The sequence below is a fragment of the Oncorhynchus gorbuscha genome, linkage group LG09, assembly GCF_021184085.1.
Source record: "Oncorhynchus gorbuscha isolate QuinsamMale2020 ecotype Even-year linkage group LG09, OgorEven_v1.0, whole genome shotgun sequence".
Taxonomy (NCBI): Eukaryota; Metazoa; Chordata; class Actinopteri; order Salmoniformes; family Salmonidae; genus Oncorhynchus; species Oncorhynchus gorbuscha.
In genome coordinates, this window is record NC_060181.1 from 29,222,028 (window position 1) to 29,240,895 (window position 18,868).

Below are 18,868 nucleotides of genomic sequence, written 5' to 3' on the forward strand. Positions count from 1 at the left end.
CCATGTCCCAGGACTACCTGACATGAGGACTCCTTGCTGTCCCCAGTCCACCTGGCCATGCTCCTGCTCCAGTTTCAACTGTTCTGCCTTACTATTATTCAACCATGCTGGTCATTTATGAACATTTGAACATCTTGGCCACGTTCTGTTATAATCTCCACCTGGCACAGCCAGAAGAGGACTGGCCACCCCACATATGCTCTCTCTAATTCTCTCTTTCTTTCTCTCTCTCGGAGGACCTGAGCCCTAGGACCGTGCCCCAGGACTACCTGACATGATGGCTCCTTGCTGTCCCCAGTCCATCTGACTGTGCTGCTGCTCCAGTTTCAACTGTTCTGCCTTATTATTATTTGACCATGCTGGTCATTTATGAACATTTGAACATCTTGGTCATGTTCTGTTATAATCTCTACCCGGCACAGCCAGAAGAGGACTGGCCACCCCACATAGCCCGGTTCCTCTCTAGGTTTCTTCCTAGGTTTTGGCCTTTCTAGGGAGTTTTTCCTAGCCACCGTGCTTTTACACCTGCATTGTTTGCTGTTTGGGGTTTTAGGCTGGGTTTCTGTACAGCACTTTGAGATATCAGCTGATGTACGAAGGGCTATATAAATAAATTTGATTTGATTTGATTTGATTTGATTTGAGATGAAAGATGATGCCACCCACCACATCATTTTGGACGAGCTAGAAGGCCTGGCAGGATTAGCCACTGGGAGGCAGATAGATACCCACTCACACGGTGGGATTAGGGCCGCAGCACCGGCAGCGGGCACTGGGAACCGGAGTGGAGTGGACACCCACGGCTAGGATCTTCTCCCCGGATCGACTCCACTGGCACAGCTAGCCTCTCTCCATAATAATCAGTCAGGCTTTTCTGTTATTGAGGGAACCTGACTGTGCTTGTGTTGCTTTTTATAGGCTAAGGCTTCTTATTTTACCCATCATTCAAAGATCATTAGCATATATAGCTAACACAATTTGTTTCATTATGTTATTCTTTTGATATTGTCTTCATTATGATTTGTATATGAGTTTGTCTTTAGGTTTCATGCATCAAAATATAAACTCTCCATCTATTTCATTCAAACAAGCCTCGATCCAGTATAGGCCCCCGCAAAATTGTAACAGAACCAGAGTGACATCTAGTGGGATGAGAGAGACATTGTTTAACAGTAATCTTGATGTGAGAAATATGACTGGTGAGCATCCGAGGCATACGGTATTAATGAAAGTGACAGGTTCAGTGGTCTTCAGCGATGATGGAGAAAGATGTCACCTCTCACTGTGTGCATGCATATACATCCGTTACCACTAGGGGGACTCCGTGTATCATTAAAACGAGTTTGAATTGTGAGAACATTTAACATGGACACTTTTCGTTGTCGAATAACGATATAGCTCGAGAAACCTTGAAGTAAATCATCAATCCCGTGTTGTAGCTCTGGAATTGACTTGATATGAAAAAATACAACGTTGTGTCTTGATAAATGAATCATTCTTCTGAATACTAGGCCTAGTCTTCGTGGACGGGCTAGATATAACTTTTTTTTTAAACATTAACGGTTTGTTTTTAGGGCGTTCGCTTTAACGATAAGAGCTGTCCAAGGTGCTGAAATAGTCTAGTGATAAGTAACCAAAAAGAAACTGGTTCGAATACGCAAGCCGGAAAGGTGTAAAGTCTGTCGATATGCCCTTGAGCAATGCACTTAATCCTAAATATCACAAGGGGCGCCGTACTACTGACCTTGTTAAACAACACGTTTCACTGCACCTATCCGGTATATGAGACAATGAAACAGAGAACAAAAATGCTATTTGAACGTTTATCGTCAAATGTGAGCTAGAAATGTTATCTGCTCTGACACACACACAGACACACTCAAACATACGACTGTGAATATCTGAAATTCTTATGTGAAAATGAACTGTTTTTTAGGACCGTTGTGCTCAACCCCTTTTGGCAGATAATCAGCAAAACCAACAGACAGTGTCACAGTAGTTTGATGTATTGGTTCCCTCAGCAGATGGCTTGGAGATAAACTGTCTCACCTTAAGATCTTTCAACAGCCCCAACAGTCTTATTCCATGTTACTGACTTCAACACATGAACCAATCAAACACCCTAGATACATTTTATTCATTGTTAAAAACGGGTAATCATACTACTGAACTACTGAACCAAAATTGTATAGTGCCTGGTTTAGTATACATTTGAAGAACTTCCAAACATTGTCAAATGCTATATTTTTTTACATCATAAATGTCTCAATTGACATAAATTTAAGTTGGAAGGTAAAACCAAATCATATATGGATGTGGCTGTAAATACTACATCATTATCATACTCCACCAGCCAGTGTGCTTCAATATAATAGAGTACCTCTTTACACATTGTCCTATGTGCTTCTATTTGAAATTATGGTGCAGTAGTGTACAATGCACTGCTGAAATACTTGGGTTGTAAATTACAGTATATTCCACTCATTATCTGAGTTTCATTGATACACTGTAGGCTGGTGATTTTGTCAAGCAGAGAGAGAGAGGTGATACTGTAGCAGTTACAGTAACAGGTCACATAGAAAAGTTGATCTTGTGCAATGTTGCATGGGGCAGAACTGGCATAGCAGGCTATCCCAATACCTTTTTACTGTAGGCTTCTGCTTTACAGTACATGCCATAATACCCCTATATCTTATGATTTATTCTATGTATGTGCTGTTTACAGTAAGATTACTGAAACGGTAAGACTGACATTTTTCTCAAAATGCTCCAAACTTAACATTGGATACAATTTTTTTTTTTTTTATGCTGTAAAATGGTACATACTGGTACATAGCTATATACCTTCTATTCAGCATTTCAAAAATATCAGTTTTGAAAATTGTATCATGCATTTTTTATATTAGATTACATGAGTTAAAATAACTAAACAGTGAGCCTATCATTATTTGATGCATTGGTGACTAAAGAAAATGTTCTCATGGTATTTCACAAAAAAACGTTGACATTGCATGAACAACTCATGGGTGAAAGAAGTGTTTAACTCCAATTAATGCTCAATCAAAGGTTCTGAACATAAGACAAGTGTTATCAGTTATGACCACGTGCATCTGAAAAATTTACCACAGTAATTGAAAAAAGTAGATGTAAAAGCCACAATCTTTTCTAACAAAATGTTAGGGTTTTTTTGTGGGAGGGAAGACTATCTGACAGAGCATCATTGTATGATATATGGATCAGGTATAGATGGATCAGCTTATTGATCAGTGCTCTGCCCCCTGGGGGAGGAAAGTGAGAGGGGAGCTGACAGCTGAAACCATATGGAGCCACTGGGCTGTTTTCTCATTCCACCAACCACAAGGCCCCTAACATGTGTGTTTCACAGGTGAACTACTCAAAGCAGTTCTTGATATGAAAACATGGATCAGTACACCTCATGCCCCACACAACATACACACAATAAAGGAATGAACCCTGGTCAAAAGATAAACACAATAGACTCTTGGAGCCTGGTTGTAGATAATCTTACAGATATCTTGCCTGCTGTTAGAGGAATGATGGTCACCACATAGACCCCCCAGCCCTTTCAGTCACTATTACATAACATCTGGTGGTGTGGGTGTACGCATTTCTGTGTTTGCTAGCATGCGTGTGTGTGTGGCAGTTGGGTGGGGGGTTACAGTGTGTGTGACCAGTGAGCACGTGTCCAGGCATTGTAATTACTAAGCCCCAGTGTATGACACGGGTCACCTTAAGGCCAGCCCTCTTTGTTCTCTGACAGACAGATCCAGGGCCCTTCGTCTCCATGGTGACCCAGAGAAGCCTGCAGTGTAGCAGCCTGGCCTGAGAGACAGAGGATTATTAGAGGAGAATATGAATGAAACCAGTCGTTTAGCTTTAATTAGCTAACCCCTCTCGCTCTTCATCTCTCTTTCTCTCTTTCTCTCTGTCCCTCCATCTGCCACACTCCCTCTTTCTTCTTCTCGCTCTCTCTATCACTCTTTTTCTCTCCCCATATCTCTCTCTCTTTCTTTCTCGCTCTCTCTCTCTCTCTCTCTCTCTCTACATATTTCTTCGGTAGGTCATGCTCTAGGATGATTCATGGTTTGGTAAGATGGAGAATCCTATGTCCATCCCAAAATGACTGTCACACGTGGTCTCGTTGGCCCACATGTAAAGAGGAAGGGTAAGGCAGGATGGTGCAGGTGATGAGGTTCCCTTGTATCAAATGAAGTCTTGTAGCCTATTGAGTTAATGCTGCATAGTCAGTGCTGCAAGGAAAGCCGGATGACCCCTGCACTGTCAATGTCATGACAGTTCCCATTGAAAAGCATAGATGGCTGAGTTAGAGCACAGATCCGGTAAAGGTGACTCATCGTCACGGAACCATTGGGTTTCAGAGGCCATAAATAGCTGTGTCAATATGTGTCAAATCGGTGCAGGGACCGACAGGTTTTACATATAGCCTAGAAGTGTAGCCTATAAAGATAGGCCCTCCTCTCACACAAGGCAACACAATCCCTCTGTTTACGTTCACAGTCATTATCCGCATCCGTCAGCAATTCGGAGGGAAATCAGTCAATTAAAAGACCGTTCACAGACCGTGCAGCCCCAAGCTAGGACACAATAGCAAACAAGTTATGGAAAATGATGAGCATCCTTCACCGGAGGGTTGTGTGGAACGAATATCTCAAGAGATACGCATTTATTTATTTGTTTACAGCGTGTGGTCGATAGTAGTCCTAAACATGTATGACAGTAGCAAAATATCTTAGCTCAAATTGTTTCAAACGAAATAACGAAGGTGAATGCATGTAGGCATATCCTGGATATTTTTTGCAAGATCAGCTACTTTAAATGTTCATGTTTTTGTCCTGTCCCTTGCTGAATGTATTTTTCTGATATCGACCTATGTTCTGTTTGGTTTCTATATGTATTTTTAATGTGATGTTTGTAGTGTGTTTTGTGTGAATGCAACAAACTTAAACAGAACACGGCTATAGGTTGATTTATGCTTCTGGATTTAGATGTCCTTCGTTCTAACTTCAAACATGATGGTGTGGAATGTGGAAGAGCAAGGTTTAATTTGGATGGTTTCTGTGAAACCATGCACCTGAGTGACTGACTATGCATATTCAAATGCTCCAGGCGGTGTGGGGGTTGTGGCTCTCTCCTGTCCTGAAAAGGAGTGTAAGTCGCTCTGGATAAGAGCGTCTGCTAAATGACTTAAATGTAAATGTAAATGTGAGTGGGGTTCGCTCAAGGCCCCGCTGCTAACAGCTAGGTGGTCTTTGTCACTGATTGGTCGCTCTGCGAATTTGGGCCCTATCACCGTGGAATGTCTAATTTATCAGCCAGAAGATCGCAATTGAGCATCACATGGGCTGGACCGAAAAGGTGGGGGTTGATATTAGAGGTATAGGAGAGTCAGAGGGGGCTCGCTCTCCATATTGTACAAGAGACCAGGAGAAAGAAAATACAATAGTTTTCAAAGAGGGATTACTGAAAAACGGGCTTGTTGACGATACAACCAGCGTTTATTGCCTGATTCTTCTGGAGTTGTAGGAGACCCAGGAACCCCCCCCAAACCATGGCAGAAGGTACAGGCAATTGTTCTAATGGTTCCAAAGGTTATTTGAAGATCTTTGGGGGGGATTCGATGGAACGATCTCTTTATGAAAAGAGACAAAAAAAGAGGGTGGGTTGGGTTTCAATGGCATTGTCTTTCAGATTTGGGGATTCTTTTGAGAAATGCTTCCCAGCAGTCTTACACCACTGGTTGTCAGGGCGAAAGTATCTTCAACCCTCTTTGTTTGTCTCCACTGCTGACCCGTTCCTCTTCTGCGTCTTTGTTATTGAACCGTTTGCGGGAAAGTGTTGTGTAGAGTGGAGAAGGGTTGGAGGTGGACAGGGCAGGGCAGGGGGGGAATTTGGGAGAGGAGGACACGGTAAACCTGGATTAAAATATACCCGGGAAAGGGATGGGCTCTTATTCCGAACAGCAGTTTACAGGTAGGACTGTCATCAGTCTTAAAATTAGGAACATTCTCCGAAACACTTTTGCCTGAGAATGTTGTTGTGATTATTTGTTCTTCGATTTGGAACCTATTATCTTTTTTTTTACGGAAGAATGGTTTTCAGTGCTTGCGGTGAAGTTTTGGGATAAAGTATGACTATAGGTGATGCCTTTGGCTTTATACTTTTCATTGGTAACTGAATATTCAATATTAATATTTTCTATATTTTTTTCTTCAAATATATTACAAAGATATTACAAAGATATTGTGTTCTCGGTTCTCGTGGCTCCTCATGGGATGAAACTTTTATTTAGGCTACATTATCAGAGTCAATACCTTGCGTGCTTGGGAATGATTTAGGCCTTGTACCGTGTAAATCAACAAGTTACAATCTGTATTATTATAATGATTGATCAGTTTAAAAATCTGTATTATTATAATGATTGATCAGTTTAAAAAGTTTATATTTATTAAATTGATCGATTTTGATGAGATTATTTCGATTAACCTATATTTTTTAACGCATATTTTTATTTATAATAATGCATAATTATTATCGCCTAGTTATGTATAATACTTATTATGTATATTATTATCACTATTAGCGTATACGTTTCCATTTTGAAACAACTTGAAAAAGAGACTAATATTCCAGCTTTTCAAAATAAAAAAATGTATATCGTATGGATAATATATCGACATTGTTTCGAATATCAGCAGTGTTTACAACCATGTGTTCCTAGCATGCTGCGCTGCTCTCTAGCTCTATCCCATTTCGCAACCCATTAAATGCCTTCTTCAAGGCACTGATTCTGAAAAACATCAGTGTAAAAGCCGGCCCAACTCGTTTTCCTGCCAGGATTGTTGACAAGATATGATATATTTCAAACATCTATATTTTCTAAACTGACTAAGTGGCATTATTTTTCTATCGAAAGGGGGCTGTGCAAAGAACGAAGAGGAGGAAGCCACTGTCTCGGAGGAGGATCTGGGTTCGTCTCGTGGCAGCGGCGTGTGTAAATGGTTCAACGTTCGGATGGGTTTCGGGTTCCTGTCCATGACCAACATAGATGGGACACCGCTCGAGGAGACTCTCGATGTTTTCGTTCATCAGGTGAGCTCCATTGTGGGTCTGGGACTCGAAGAATGTGGTGTTGATGTTCATCAAGGTCTGGCTCGAGCTCGAATCAGGTCCAAATGCCCCCTTGTCGCGTTTTTGTGCAAGTGTATGTCTTAAACTTATCAACAATGTAAATATCACACGTTTGTGATGTTTTCGTTAAGGTAGGTAATTATTCGTTTCCCTCCGTGATTTAGCGTTTTAATTTATGATTAGAGATTGATCGATCATGCAAATATATAGACCTATCTTTCATTGTTTATAGTGCATGAAAAATCCCTTTCCTGCACTCATTCAAAACGAATTCATAGTTTACATGTTTTCATAGCTTATATGTTGGGCAAGAGGCAATAGGGCTTTTAATTTCTTTTAAACATTTGACAACATTATCTTGAAATAGTCAGCTGATTCTAGTTTGAGTCTTTACCTAAATAGGTAGGCCTATTTTTCAGCAGTGTATGTGGTTAATAATGTTATTTTTACAGACTAAAAAACTCTTATTAGGCCTACATTAATTTATTACTAAGTTATAACTTATTATGTAGCTAATATTTCCAAATCAAAACCAGCATCATACATAAAGACAAGATTTTGTTGATCCTATGTTCAGATGATATTTCATAACAGGAACCCAAGGCCCATCATCTTTAAAGCCTGCATGATGGCAACTGAAATCAGTTGTGAAATAAGAAGCTTAATGTTGTTGTCAAGAAGTGACATAATGTGAAATAACTTCTCGAAAGGAACATATAAGACAGCCAAGAACAAACCTGCTTGGTTTAATCAATCAGTTGTTGAATAGGTGTTGCAAGATTATGGTAGCCTTTAGGGAAATTGATTATCATATTGCCCTAAAACTAGCTAATGAATGAAACACTTACAGGCAAAAATCATACTTTTTCATAATAATAGATTGTTTGTATTTGGTATTTTAATAAACATACCAGAAAATGAAAGGTCTGAGAATGAGAATATTGATTTTGAAATAACAAAGAACGGGTTCAATACAAAACAAAATATTGAAAAAGTTTTGTTTTCCTAAAACGTTACAAAGGCTGATAATGAATGACAGTCAATCCTGGGGGGACAAGTGTTATCTAACTTTTCGGAATTAGTAAAACAGGAGGGGAAATCTAGTTGTTGTTTCAAATGGAATGGAATGCGAAGCATCCTCACGGACGGACGACCTAATGAATCCAGGGTTGTTTCATCAATTTAACCTGTAGATTATCAACAGGGCTGAGTACCATAACGGCCGCGACTCTTCCCTTCTCCTCTGTCCTTCCTGAGTTAAGGTAGAGCTCTGAGGGACTTCAAGGTAGAGTTGGGCCATGACATTTAAAACATGCTAAACGGGGGAGATTGATTTACATGGGGATTTGGTCCGAAAGTGCTAATATTAGCAATTGCATTTAGAAGGAGTAGACAGGGAGACAGGGGTTAGTCTAAACAGAGATAACAAGGCTCGTTCCTCTCAATCCCCCTCCAACCCTGCTTCCTGTTATAAAGGCCTTCAAACATCAGGGGACTTGGCCTCTCGTATGGCAGCCCACCCACCCCAAACTAGCCATACCCTGACTCCCACCCACCCAGCCCCTCTGCCCATAGCCCCAACCCATCCACCCCCAGTCCTCCGCCCTCTGTAAAACGGGGGGGGTGGACCAAAATCCTAACCTCAATTTTCTCTGCTACATGTTACTGTAAATTGCTTAATCGAAAGGAAGAAAAATAGTGATTCACCTTTTAAAAAGTTCTCAAACTCCCACATTACCCTGCTCCTAATCCACCTCTGCCATTATAGGGGCCTGTAGGTGCTGCTGGACAATGACTGCTGTTATCAATGTAGCAGAGAGGAAATCCTGCTGGCTGTGATCTTGTACTAATCTGTGAATGATCTGGCTAATATGTGAATGAAGAGTGTGTGGTGGAGAGGTTGTGTATGTGTGGGGGGGGGGGTTAAGAGTGTGTGTTGAGTTATTATGAGTGTGTGATTGTGTGGATAAGAGTGTATTTGTGTGTGAGAGAGAATGAGGTTGAAAGAAACGGAGAGATAAAGGGAGAGCTTGAGAGCTGTGTTAATTCACAAGAAAGCAGTCGAGAGAGGTAGAGGTGGGGGGTGATTGAAGGAGGAGAGTTCAGGGGATAGTTCCGGGCCGTTCAGCTCCTGACGGGGGTTGGTACTGAAGGAAGGAATGCTGAAGGTTGTCAGGCCATCATGACCTGGATTCCTTTCCCACCATGATCACTTCAACCCCCCCCCCCCCCGAAGAGAGATGGGTGTCTGAGTTAAGACAGGTGGCATGCAAACTAACCCTCCACATCACAGCCCTCTCCCCATCATCATCATCAAATGCTACTCCAGAACATTTTAAGATTGGCTTGAACAAAACAATTCTATGAGCTTAGTATAATGATGAGTGACACTTTCTGTGTTTCTGGAAGGTCTTGAACAAGGCATGATTCTTCACATTGAGCTCTTTAGACTTATACATTTGGAACACTCATGGTATGAAATTGGTGTCATACCTACCGCTGCTCAGGCAGCTTGGCAAAGCATATGAAGAAGATAGGACTAAGTTGCCATGAAATTCAAGCTTCCCTTTCCAGAGCCCCTGGATCAAGGGTGACAATGACAAGGAAATGTCTTTCTCAAGGTGGACACAAATGTTCTTGAAACCATTCTTTATGTGCCTTTGGCCAGCTATCCCAAAAATTAACCCCCATTTCCCAGCATCCTTAGCAGTGGTCAGTCTGGGACTTGACCAGATGTAGTTCTTTTGGGGAGTCTATTGGCTGGTGTGTGTGTGTGGTGGTGGAGAGAAAGGGGAGGTGGTTGGAGCTTGGAATGCTGTGACTACCTTGGGGGAGGGGTAACGCTGTCCACACACACACATTCTGAAGGGGGAGGGGTGTTGTAAGTAGTCATTGATGTTTTAACAGGGCTGTCAATGGGACTGGAATCTGGATTGGCTGAGGGGTTAGCCCCTGAGAGAGAGGGCCTGGATGTTTCCATTGATGTATTGAAACCTATGCAGAACATTGATGTATGCATGTACAACCCAATTAAGGATCAGCTCTTAGCTGTAATCACCTCAGAAGACAACATGTGAAGCGGACCAGCTATATGCACAAGTAATTAATTTGTCTTTTTGTGTCTGCTTCTTTACCAGGCTGGGAAATACATTCACACCGTGTAGGCACAGGAAGGGTACCCTATCGGGCCTCAGAATTGCTCTCCACTGTCCTTCATAGGCTTAGAACCGTTTTCATATCTTCTCAACAGTTTCCTGACCTAAGAACCTTTCTCCAACCCTGAACCCTCATTCCCCATTCCCTCACAGAGTAAGCTCTCACTCTACCCTCACCTAGAACAGTTCTCATGCCGTTCTAAACCATTCCTCTGACCGCACTCATGCTCCTTCTCCCCTACAGAAAGCAAACTGAACATAGAGATCTTCTGGCTTTGGAACAGTTTCCTATCCCTGTTCTCTAACCACCTATTCCACCTCTCAACCTACACAGAGCAAGCTGCACATGGAGGGCTTCCGTAGCCTGAAGGAGGGCGAGGCGGTGGAGTTTACCTTCAAGAAGTCGTCTAAAGGCCTAGAGTCTGTCACTGTGACGGGGCCAGGGGGAGCACAGTGTGTGGGCAGTGAGAAGAGGCCTAAGGGGCAACAGAAACGACGCTCCAAGGGGGACAGGTGAGCCTGTTCAATTAACGTCTTTAAATGGCGCATAGCAGAACCACGCATCTCCAGATATCCCCACTCACTCAAAATAATTCCATGATTCGGAAACACTGTAAGACCCTGCTTATAGTATTAAATATGAAGATCGCTGCAATATTAACAACGAGCTTACCTGGCAAGGTTGTTTACAAATAGTCTGAGGGTGTTGAAGTCACTGAAAATATCTGGTATCATCATCATGAAAGTTGGCAAGTTTACTGTTTTAGCCACAATGCTGACATCACACAGACTTATTTATCCTCTTTGGGGGAAATTCAGGACAGAGTTACACACGTATAAATATACCTTTATTCCCTCTGTATGTACTTTTCTCTCTATGCATATTCTGACAGTGAACTTAAGCAGTACGGGTATATTTATTATATCATACTATTGTATACTATTTTCCATATTATCATTATATTGTAGGCTATACTACTTCCAATGTTACCATTAATGATCTGAATGTGGCAACTTTCTGAATGAATAAAACCAACTTCTTGGGGTTAGTGCATAAAGGCTCTATTTTTCCATAAAGTAGGATTCATGATTATTCCCTAAACAGAAATCATGTGTAAAATCAGAGTGTTTTTAAATCTACCAATGGGTTCTGAAACTGAGACAAATATGTATGTTTTCATGACTATCTTTCTATATTTTGAATGCATTTTCCATAGTCTACATTCCAGTCTTACCTACATAAGCTAAGTCTGCGTTAAAAAGGCGTACATTTCCTAGGTCTGAATCAGCACCTATGTGCCTATTGATTCTTATGACGTCAAACACCGCATCGATGTGAGTGTATCTAACACTGTCTCTGTCTCTCTCGCTGACTCACAATCATAACAGTGGGATTCAGACGTAAAGAGGGAATAGGGGATGCAGAAAAGGGAAAAGGATCCTATCCATTTAATTGATACCAGATGTAAGTGCCCTGGGAGAGGTCATAGGTCATGGCTGCCATGGCAACAGTGGGTGTGTTGTGTAAATGAGGTGGGGGGAAGGCAAAGCCTGAGAGAAAGAGGGGTCAGGGGTTAGAGCTCAGGGTGCAGTATTGAAACAAAGAGCCCCCTCTGCTCTCCTCTCCCACCCTGGTGTCCACACTGATCAATAACCAACGGCTCCCTAGGAGAGGGTCTATGTGTTTGTGTATGTGTGTTTGGTAGGGGGTTGGTACTCAGAGGAAAAGGGCAGAGGACAGAGGAAGGAGGGAAGTGGTAGTAAGCTTGGGAAGGTTCTGATGCTCCAGGGCTTCATCTGCATTGGAGTTAATGCAATTACAAAATTCCCCATTGTCATTATAGTCTCAACATCTACTGATTTAAGATTGTGTGACATGTATGTATTAAGGCATTGGTTTTAATGCACTATACACCTCCTAAAATGATCACACACAAGCATACACCTACACACGCACACATACATACAATCATGCAGTAAATAAACTATGCATACATAAGAGGCTGTCATTCTATTAACGCGGATACTTTCTCAAGATTGACTTAATCATATAATATACTGAACAAAAATATAAACGCAACATGTAAAGTGTTGGTCCTATTTTTTCATGAGCTGAAATTAAAGATCCCAAAAATGTTCCAGAGGCACAAAAAAGAATGTCTCTCAATTTCTTTCCACAAATGTGTTTATATCCCTGTTAGTGGTCCTTTCTCCTTTGCCAACCTAATCTATCCACCGGACAGGTGTGGCATATCAAGAAGCTGATTAAACAACATGGCCATTACACAGGTGCACCTTGTGCTGGGGAAAATAAAAGGCAGCTGTTTTGTCACAACATAATGTCTCAAGATGTCTCAAGTTTTGAGGGAGGGTGCAATTGGCATGCTGTCTGCAGGAATGTCCAACAGAGCTTTTGCCAGATAATTTAATGGTAATTTCTCTACCATAAGCCGTCTCCAACGTTGTTTTAGAGAATTTGGTAGTACATCCAACCTGGCACAAATGCAGACCACAAGTAACCACCCAAGCCCAGGACATCCAGTTTCTTCAACTGTGGGATTGTCTGATGAGGGGGGTGCTGAGGAGTATTTATGTCTGTAATAATGCCCTTTTGTGGTGAAAAAATCATTCTGATTGGCTGGGTCTGGCTCTCCAGTGGGTGGACCTGGCTCTCCAGTGGGTGGGCCTATGCCCTCCCAGGCCCACCCATGGCTGCGCCCCTGCCAAGTCATGTGAAATACATAGATTAGGGCCTAATGAATTTATTTCAATTGACTGATTTCCTTCTATGAACTGTAACTCAGTAAAATATTTGAAATTGCTGCATGTTGCGTTTATATTTTTGTTCGAGATCTGAGGAAATTCAGGAATCTGAAACTATATGTGGAAGAACACTGCCCTCTGGTGGAAGAATGTGTTACCTGTCTGAAATCATTGTATTTGTGTGTTCTCCTCTCCCACTGTGTTCTAGATGCTACAACTGTGGAGGACCTGACCACCATGCCAAAGAATGCCAGCTACCTCCTCAGCCCAAGAAGTGCCATTTTTGCCAGAGCATCAGTCACATGGTGGCCAACTGTCCAATCAAAGCACAGCAGTCCTCCCCTGGCGCTCAGGGAACAGCATTGTCACTGAGGGACGAGGAAGAGGAGCAGAGCCATGCCCCCTTTCCCCCCAGGGAGAGCTATGATTGATCGATTCAGGGATTCAGCCAATCAAAGGTTTCATTGGAGTGCTGCTTTTGGAACTACATCAGGTTGTCTTTATCGCACAAACAGCAAGAAATGTGTACTTTTATTGATGTGATTGATAGTTGAGATCGAGAGAGAGCTCAGTGTTTTAATTGTATCTTCCCTGCTGCAGCTAAATAAGAGGTAGCCTATGTGGATTTTCCTGGAGATGATTGTGAGTGCTCTGCTCTCTCACTCTATACCATGTTTTCCCAAAAAGCTTTTGTTAGAAAAAGCTAAAGGAAACACAATCATACAAGTGAATGTACAGATATAGGTGTCCTGACTCTAAGACTGTTTCATGGACAAAAAGGAGTGTGTCTTTTCTTCAGGTATTATAAGTCGTTGTGCATTTCTACGGCCGAGTGAATGTTTGAACCCTTTCTGCTGTATGAATGTTAGTACACCATGGTTGCCGATTGGACTGTGTACAATACAGCTTGTCATAAGTGCCATAGCCTGTTCATTTGTCTCATGGGTGGTTGGATGTGGCTCCCTCCCTTACAAAGCCTTGACTCAAGGCTAAATGCGAGACCAAGCATTGATTGTATGACAGTCTGTCTGTCCCACAGTTTTTACTATGGATGTAAACATGGCTTTCTAACATATTCTACATATCAGGGGTGTTCTCCTACACTGCCCAAATACATGACTTGTTTCTCATTGTCTCGTTGTACTTGAAAACTATTTAGAAAGCTAAAGGTATTACATGTTCTTTCTTGGATGGACCTGAGCATTATTTTTTTCTTTAAGGACATATTTTCATGCTAGGATAAAGGGACTCAAGTGTTGAATAAGATGGTTATAGGTTTAGTATTTACTCCTCTTTTACAGGAGTGGATAGAATATTTTACACCACTTAAATGTATATAGATATGATCTTTTTATATTTATTATTTATTCATCATCACTCTCTACCTTTCTTTCTAATAGATAAAGTATCACAATTTGTAGCTTAATTCTATTTAAACAGAAACCAGCTTTGGTTCTAGCCTCTTGATAGATTCATGGTTGTATTAAGCAAACAATTATGCCTTACTTTTTACTTTCTCTTTCAATGGGCTTCATTTTCAGTTGACTTCATAATATACACTTTAAATACAAAAGTATGTGGACGCACTTTCAAATGAGTGGATTCGGCTATTTCAGCCACACCCGTTGCTGACAGATGTATAAAATCCAGCACAGTCATGCAATCTCCATAGACAAACATTAGCACTAGAATGGCCTTACTGAAGAGCTCAGTGACTTTCAACATGGCACCATCATAGTATGCCACCTTTCCAACAAGTCAGTTCATCAAATGTCTGCCCTGCTAGAGCTGCCCCAGGTCAAATGTAAGTGCTGTTATTGTGAAGTGGAACGTCTACGAGAAACAACGGCTCAGCTGCAAAGTGGTAGGCCACACAAGCTCACAGAACAGGACCGATGAGGGCTGAAGCGTGTAACGCGTACATTAACTCTTTGTCAGGAGCGTCATGAAATGGGTTTCCATGGCAGAGTAATATATGCCATTTAGCAGACGCTTTTATCCAAAGCAACTTACAGTTATGTGTGCATACATTCTACGTATGGGTGGTCCCAGGAAACGAACCCACTACCCTGGCGTTACAAGCGCCATGCTCTACCAACTGAGCTACAGAAGGACCACACACAAGCCTAAATTCACCATGTGCAATGCCAATCATCGGCTGGAGTGGTATAAAGCTCGCCACCATTGGACTCTGGAGCAGTGGAAAGGCGTTCTCTGGAGTGATGAATCAAGCTTCACCATCTGGCAGTCCGACAGACTAATCTGGATTTGGTGGATGCCAGGAGAACGCTACCTGCCCCAATGCGTAGTGCCAACTGTAAAGTTTGGTGAAGGATAAATAATGGTCTGGGTCAGTTTTTCATGGTTTGGGCTAGGCGCCTTAGTTCCAGTGAAGGGAAATCTTAATGCTACAGTACATACAAGAACATTCTAGACGATTCTGTGCTTCCAACTTTGTGGCAACAGTTTGGGGAAGGCCCTTTCCTGTTTCTGCATGACAATGCCCCCATGCACAAAGTGAAGTCCATACAGAAATTATTGGTCGAGATCGTTGTGGAATAACTTGACTGGCATGCAAGAACTCTGACCTCAACCCCATTGAACACATTTGGGAGGAATTGGAACACCGACTGCTAGCCAGGCCTAATCGCCTGACATCAGTGCCTAACCTCACTAATGCTCTTGTGGCTGAATGGAAGCAAGTCCCTGCAGCAATGTTCCAACATCTAGTGGGAAGCCTTCTCAGAAGAGTGGAGGCTGTTATAGCAGCAAAGAGGGGACCAACACCATATTAATGCCCATGATTTTAGAAGGAGGTGTTCGACGAGCAGGTGTCCACATACTTTTGGTCATGTAGTGTATTGTGCTTAAACCAATGCAACAATATTCTGCACTAATCATGTGTAGGAGTATGGGTATTTCTTAAAGATATTTAACTGCTCATTGATTGTTATGACTGCAGCCAGGATTTAATTTATTTGAAATCCTCATGTTGAACTCAGGGAAACCCATTTAAAGAGGAGCTTCTTTGGAAGGAGAAGTAAAGTGTTTTATGTGTGTACCTATAGCCTACAGGCTGGGTTGCTGGAAAATCCATACAGAACATTGATTGCCAAATGGGCAATGCACTATTTACACGTTGCTATGACGTTACTGTAGTACAGCTAGCTATATTTAATGTTATATTCTAGTTTTGCTCTCTTTTTCTGACTTAATTGGTGATCAAGTTGTAAGACAGCATAGGTAATAGAGTAGCGTGATATTTCCTTAGGCACCCTAAGTTACTTCTCTGGTCTCTCTCTAGAAGTGGCACACAACCAATCTGAACAGCAAACCATCGACCTCCTCGCCTTTTGTGGTTATTGTACATATTCAGCTTCGTCACGATATTAATATAATGTTGTTTATTTCCGTTTTTACTTTGCATGGTTAGTCAGTCAGTAGTTTGAGTAGAGTAGATTCACCTCTCCATATAAGGACTACACAATGGGCCCCTTTTGTAGACAAAGCATTTTGATGACCAGGGGTGGACTGACTATCTGGCATTTCGGGCAAAGTGGGCCTATCTAACTTTTTTTTTTTGCGCAAATTTATCATTATCTGGCTAATAATGGAGGTCTTTAGGGAAAAAATTGTCCGGTGTGTTATAAATGACAAGGGGCGATTTCTGGTCGAGGCTGCCCTTGTTGATGTCCTTTCAAGAGCTTGTGTTGATGGGCTATGACATTTGCCACTTAATGGCACACAGTCATATCTGCTTGAGCCTAGTATTTTTGTCACGTCATGTATTTAGGCTGTAACATGATCCTTAATTTCCAGAGTCCAGACAATGCGCCTATTCTTCTTATTTCATTTAGGGTAGGTGGGAGTTTTTTTAATCAAATATTTCTTACTGTATGAGAACAAGACAGAAATGCCTTGTCAAGAATCTATACAAGTCTACCTCAGGATGTTTTTGAAAATGGACAATGACTGAGTTTAAAAAAAATCAAGTTCGATTTGTCCATTCATTTTGTGAGATTGTTTTGAATGATTTCTTAGTTTTGTTTATACATTTGTGTGAATGATTTTTTTGCTTCAGTTTGCAATGTATTGTTTTCCCCACATAGAAATGCTGTTGAATTACTGTTGACTGTTCTTCTTTTTTTGTGATTATACATTGTCTGCATCAATACATCAGACATTTTGGTATTATTCTATGCATTGATATTGTGTATGCTTAATTTGAACTGAAATAGGTGCCGGTACTCATGTTGGGTGCCAGTACTGTTTATATTTAGGTGCAGGAGCTCCACAATACTTTTGAGCTAATATTCTATAAGAGGAACAGGAGCTCAAGCAGTAGAAAATTTGAGGTGCTGGTACTGAGCTCCGGTGAATTTCTGTATAACATGATAATACTGAACTCAAAGCAGGAGGGGTATATTACTATGTATGTAGGTGACAACAGCGCCTCTTGAACAAATCACCTTATCTATACTTACCAGGACAGGCAAACGCCCTAACAACTTCAAGCAGCCTCAATAAACCTCTGATATCTGTTGTGTTTCTGAAGGCGTGTGACACTAGGTCTACTTAAATACTAAAGTGTCAAATATAATCATATTCAGTGTAGGCTGTTGGAAAAAATTCCAAGGACTTACTGTCAGAAATGCATTTGTTTAATTTTGTTACAAATCTATCTCTGATTTTTCGACACATTGTATTATGGACAAAAATGCATTATTGTGTAAGTTATGCTTTTGCATATGTTTCTGTCATATGAGTTGAAAAGTATGGTTAAAAATATTTACAATCATTCCCCACAATATGAATACCCGATAACCATTTTCCTCATACCATATATCCTTTCTGGTCACTATCTCAATTAGGCCTATATGTCAGTATTCAATGTATAGGGTTATAAATGAAGCACAAAACAAACAATAGGCCTGATATTGTGTTACTTGATGTCTCTGCTTTGCTGTTTATTAGACCAAAGAATGTAGCTATGTTGACTATTATCACCAACCACAGAATGTGGTACAGTAGACCTATAGCTCACTTTGACAAATCATATACCAAGCTTTACTGCCAACTGAGTTGCGAACAACGCATAGTAGTGTTGACATGTGCATCATTGACTCACCTGTTAATAAACAAATGCCAATATGATACATTGCTGGTGGGTCTTTCTCTTTTTAGGCTCCAGTTCCTGACAAACTGAACATGATACGTCCAGGCTCTATCACATCCGGCTGTGATTGGGAGTCCCATAGGGCGGCGCACAATTAGTCCAGTATCGGCCAGGGTAGGCCGTCATTGTAAATACGAATTTGTTCTTAACTGACTTGCCTAGTTAAATAAAGGTTACATTTAAAAAATGTACAAATTAATGTGATGCAATGCTGGGCCTATATTTGATTAATGTGTTGGTAGTCTAGTGCCTAGAGACTTTAAAGTTGTTTTACAATGTAACAAAGAAACGTTTCAGGAGACAATGTTTCTTTTTAATAACAAGTTTATTAATACTTTGTTGCAAAGTTGTGTTGTTCGAGAAAATGAACAACTAAGGAAGAATTTTCCCTCCTCTCATTGACTACTCAAACCTCAAACACAGGCCTGGTCTGTTTGCTCTGTTTAACTACCGGTACCGGAAGTCTCGCAATGTTGCACCTCTAGGTTTAGAACTCTGTGATGGTGCTGTCCCAGAGCATGCTCCAAACAGCTATTGTGATAGGGGAGTTAAATGTTATGCAAACTGTGTTGATCAAGATAAAATACATCATACCGTTCTTTGT

The 18,868-nt window shown here is 41.3% G+C and overlaps 1 protein-coding gene across 1 annotated transcript; it reads left to right on the forward strand.

Annotated features, from left to right (window-relative positions):
• The first annotated feature begins 5,590 nt into the window (after positions 1–5,590).
• On the forward strand, positions 5,591–14,138 carry LOC124044345 (protein lin-28 homolog A-like). The gene is made up of 4 exons (XM_046364000.1): positions 5,591–5,600; positions 6,956–7,131; positions 10,660–10,838; positions 13,297–14,138. Exons 1-4 carry the CDS (start codon positions 5,591–5,593, stop codon positions 13,517–13,519), a joined length of 588 nt encoding a protein of 195 aa, XP_046219956.1. The 3' UTR covers positions 13,520–14,138.
• The last annotated feature ends 4,730 nt before the right edge of the window (positions 14,139–18,868 follow it).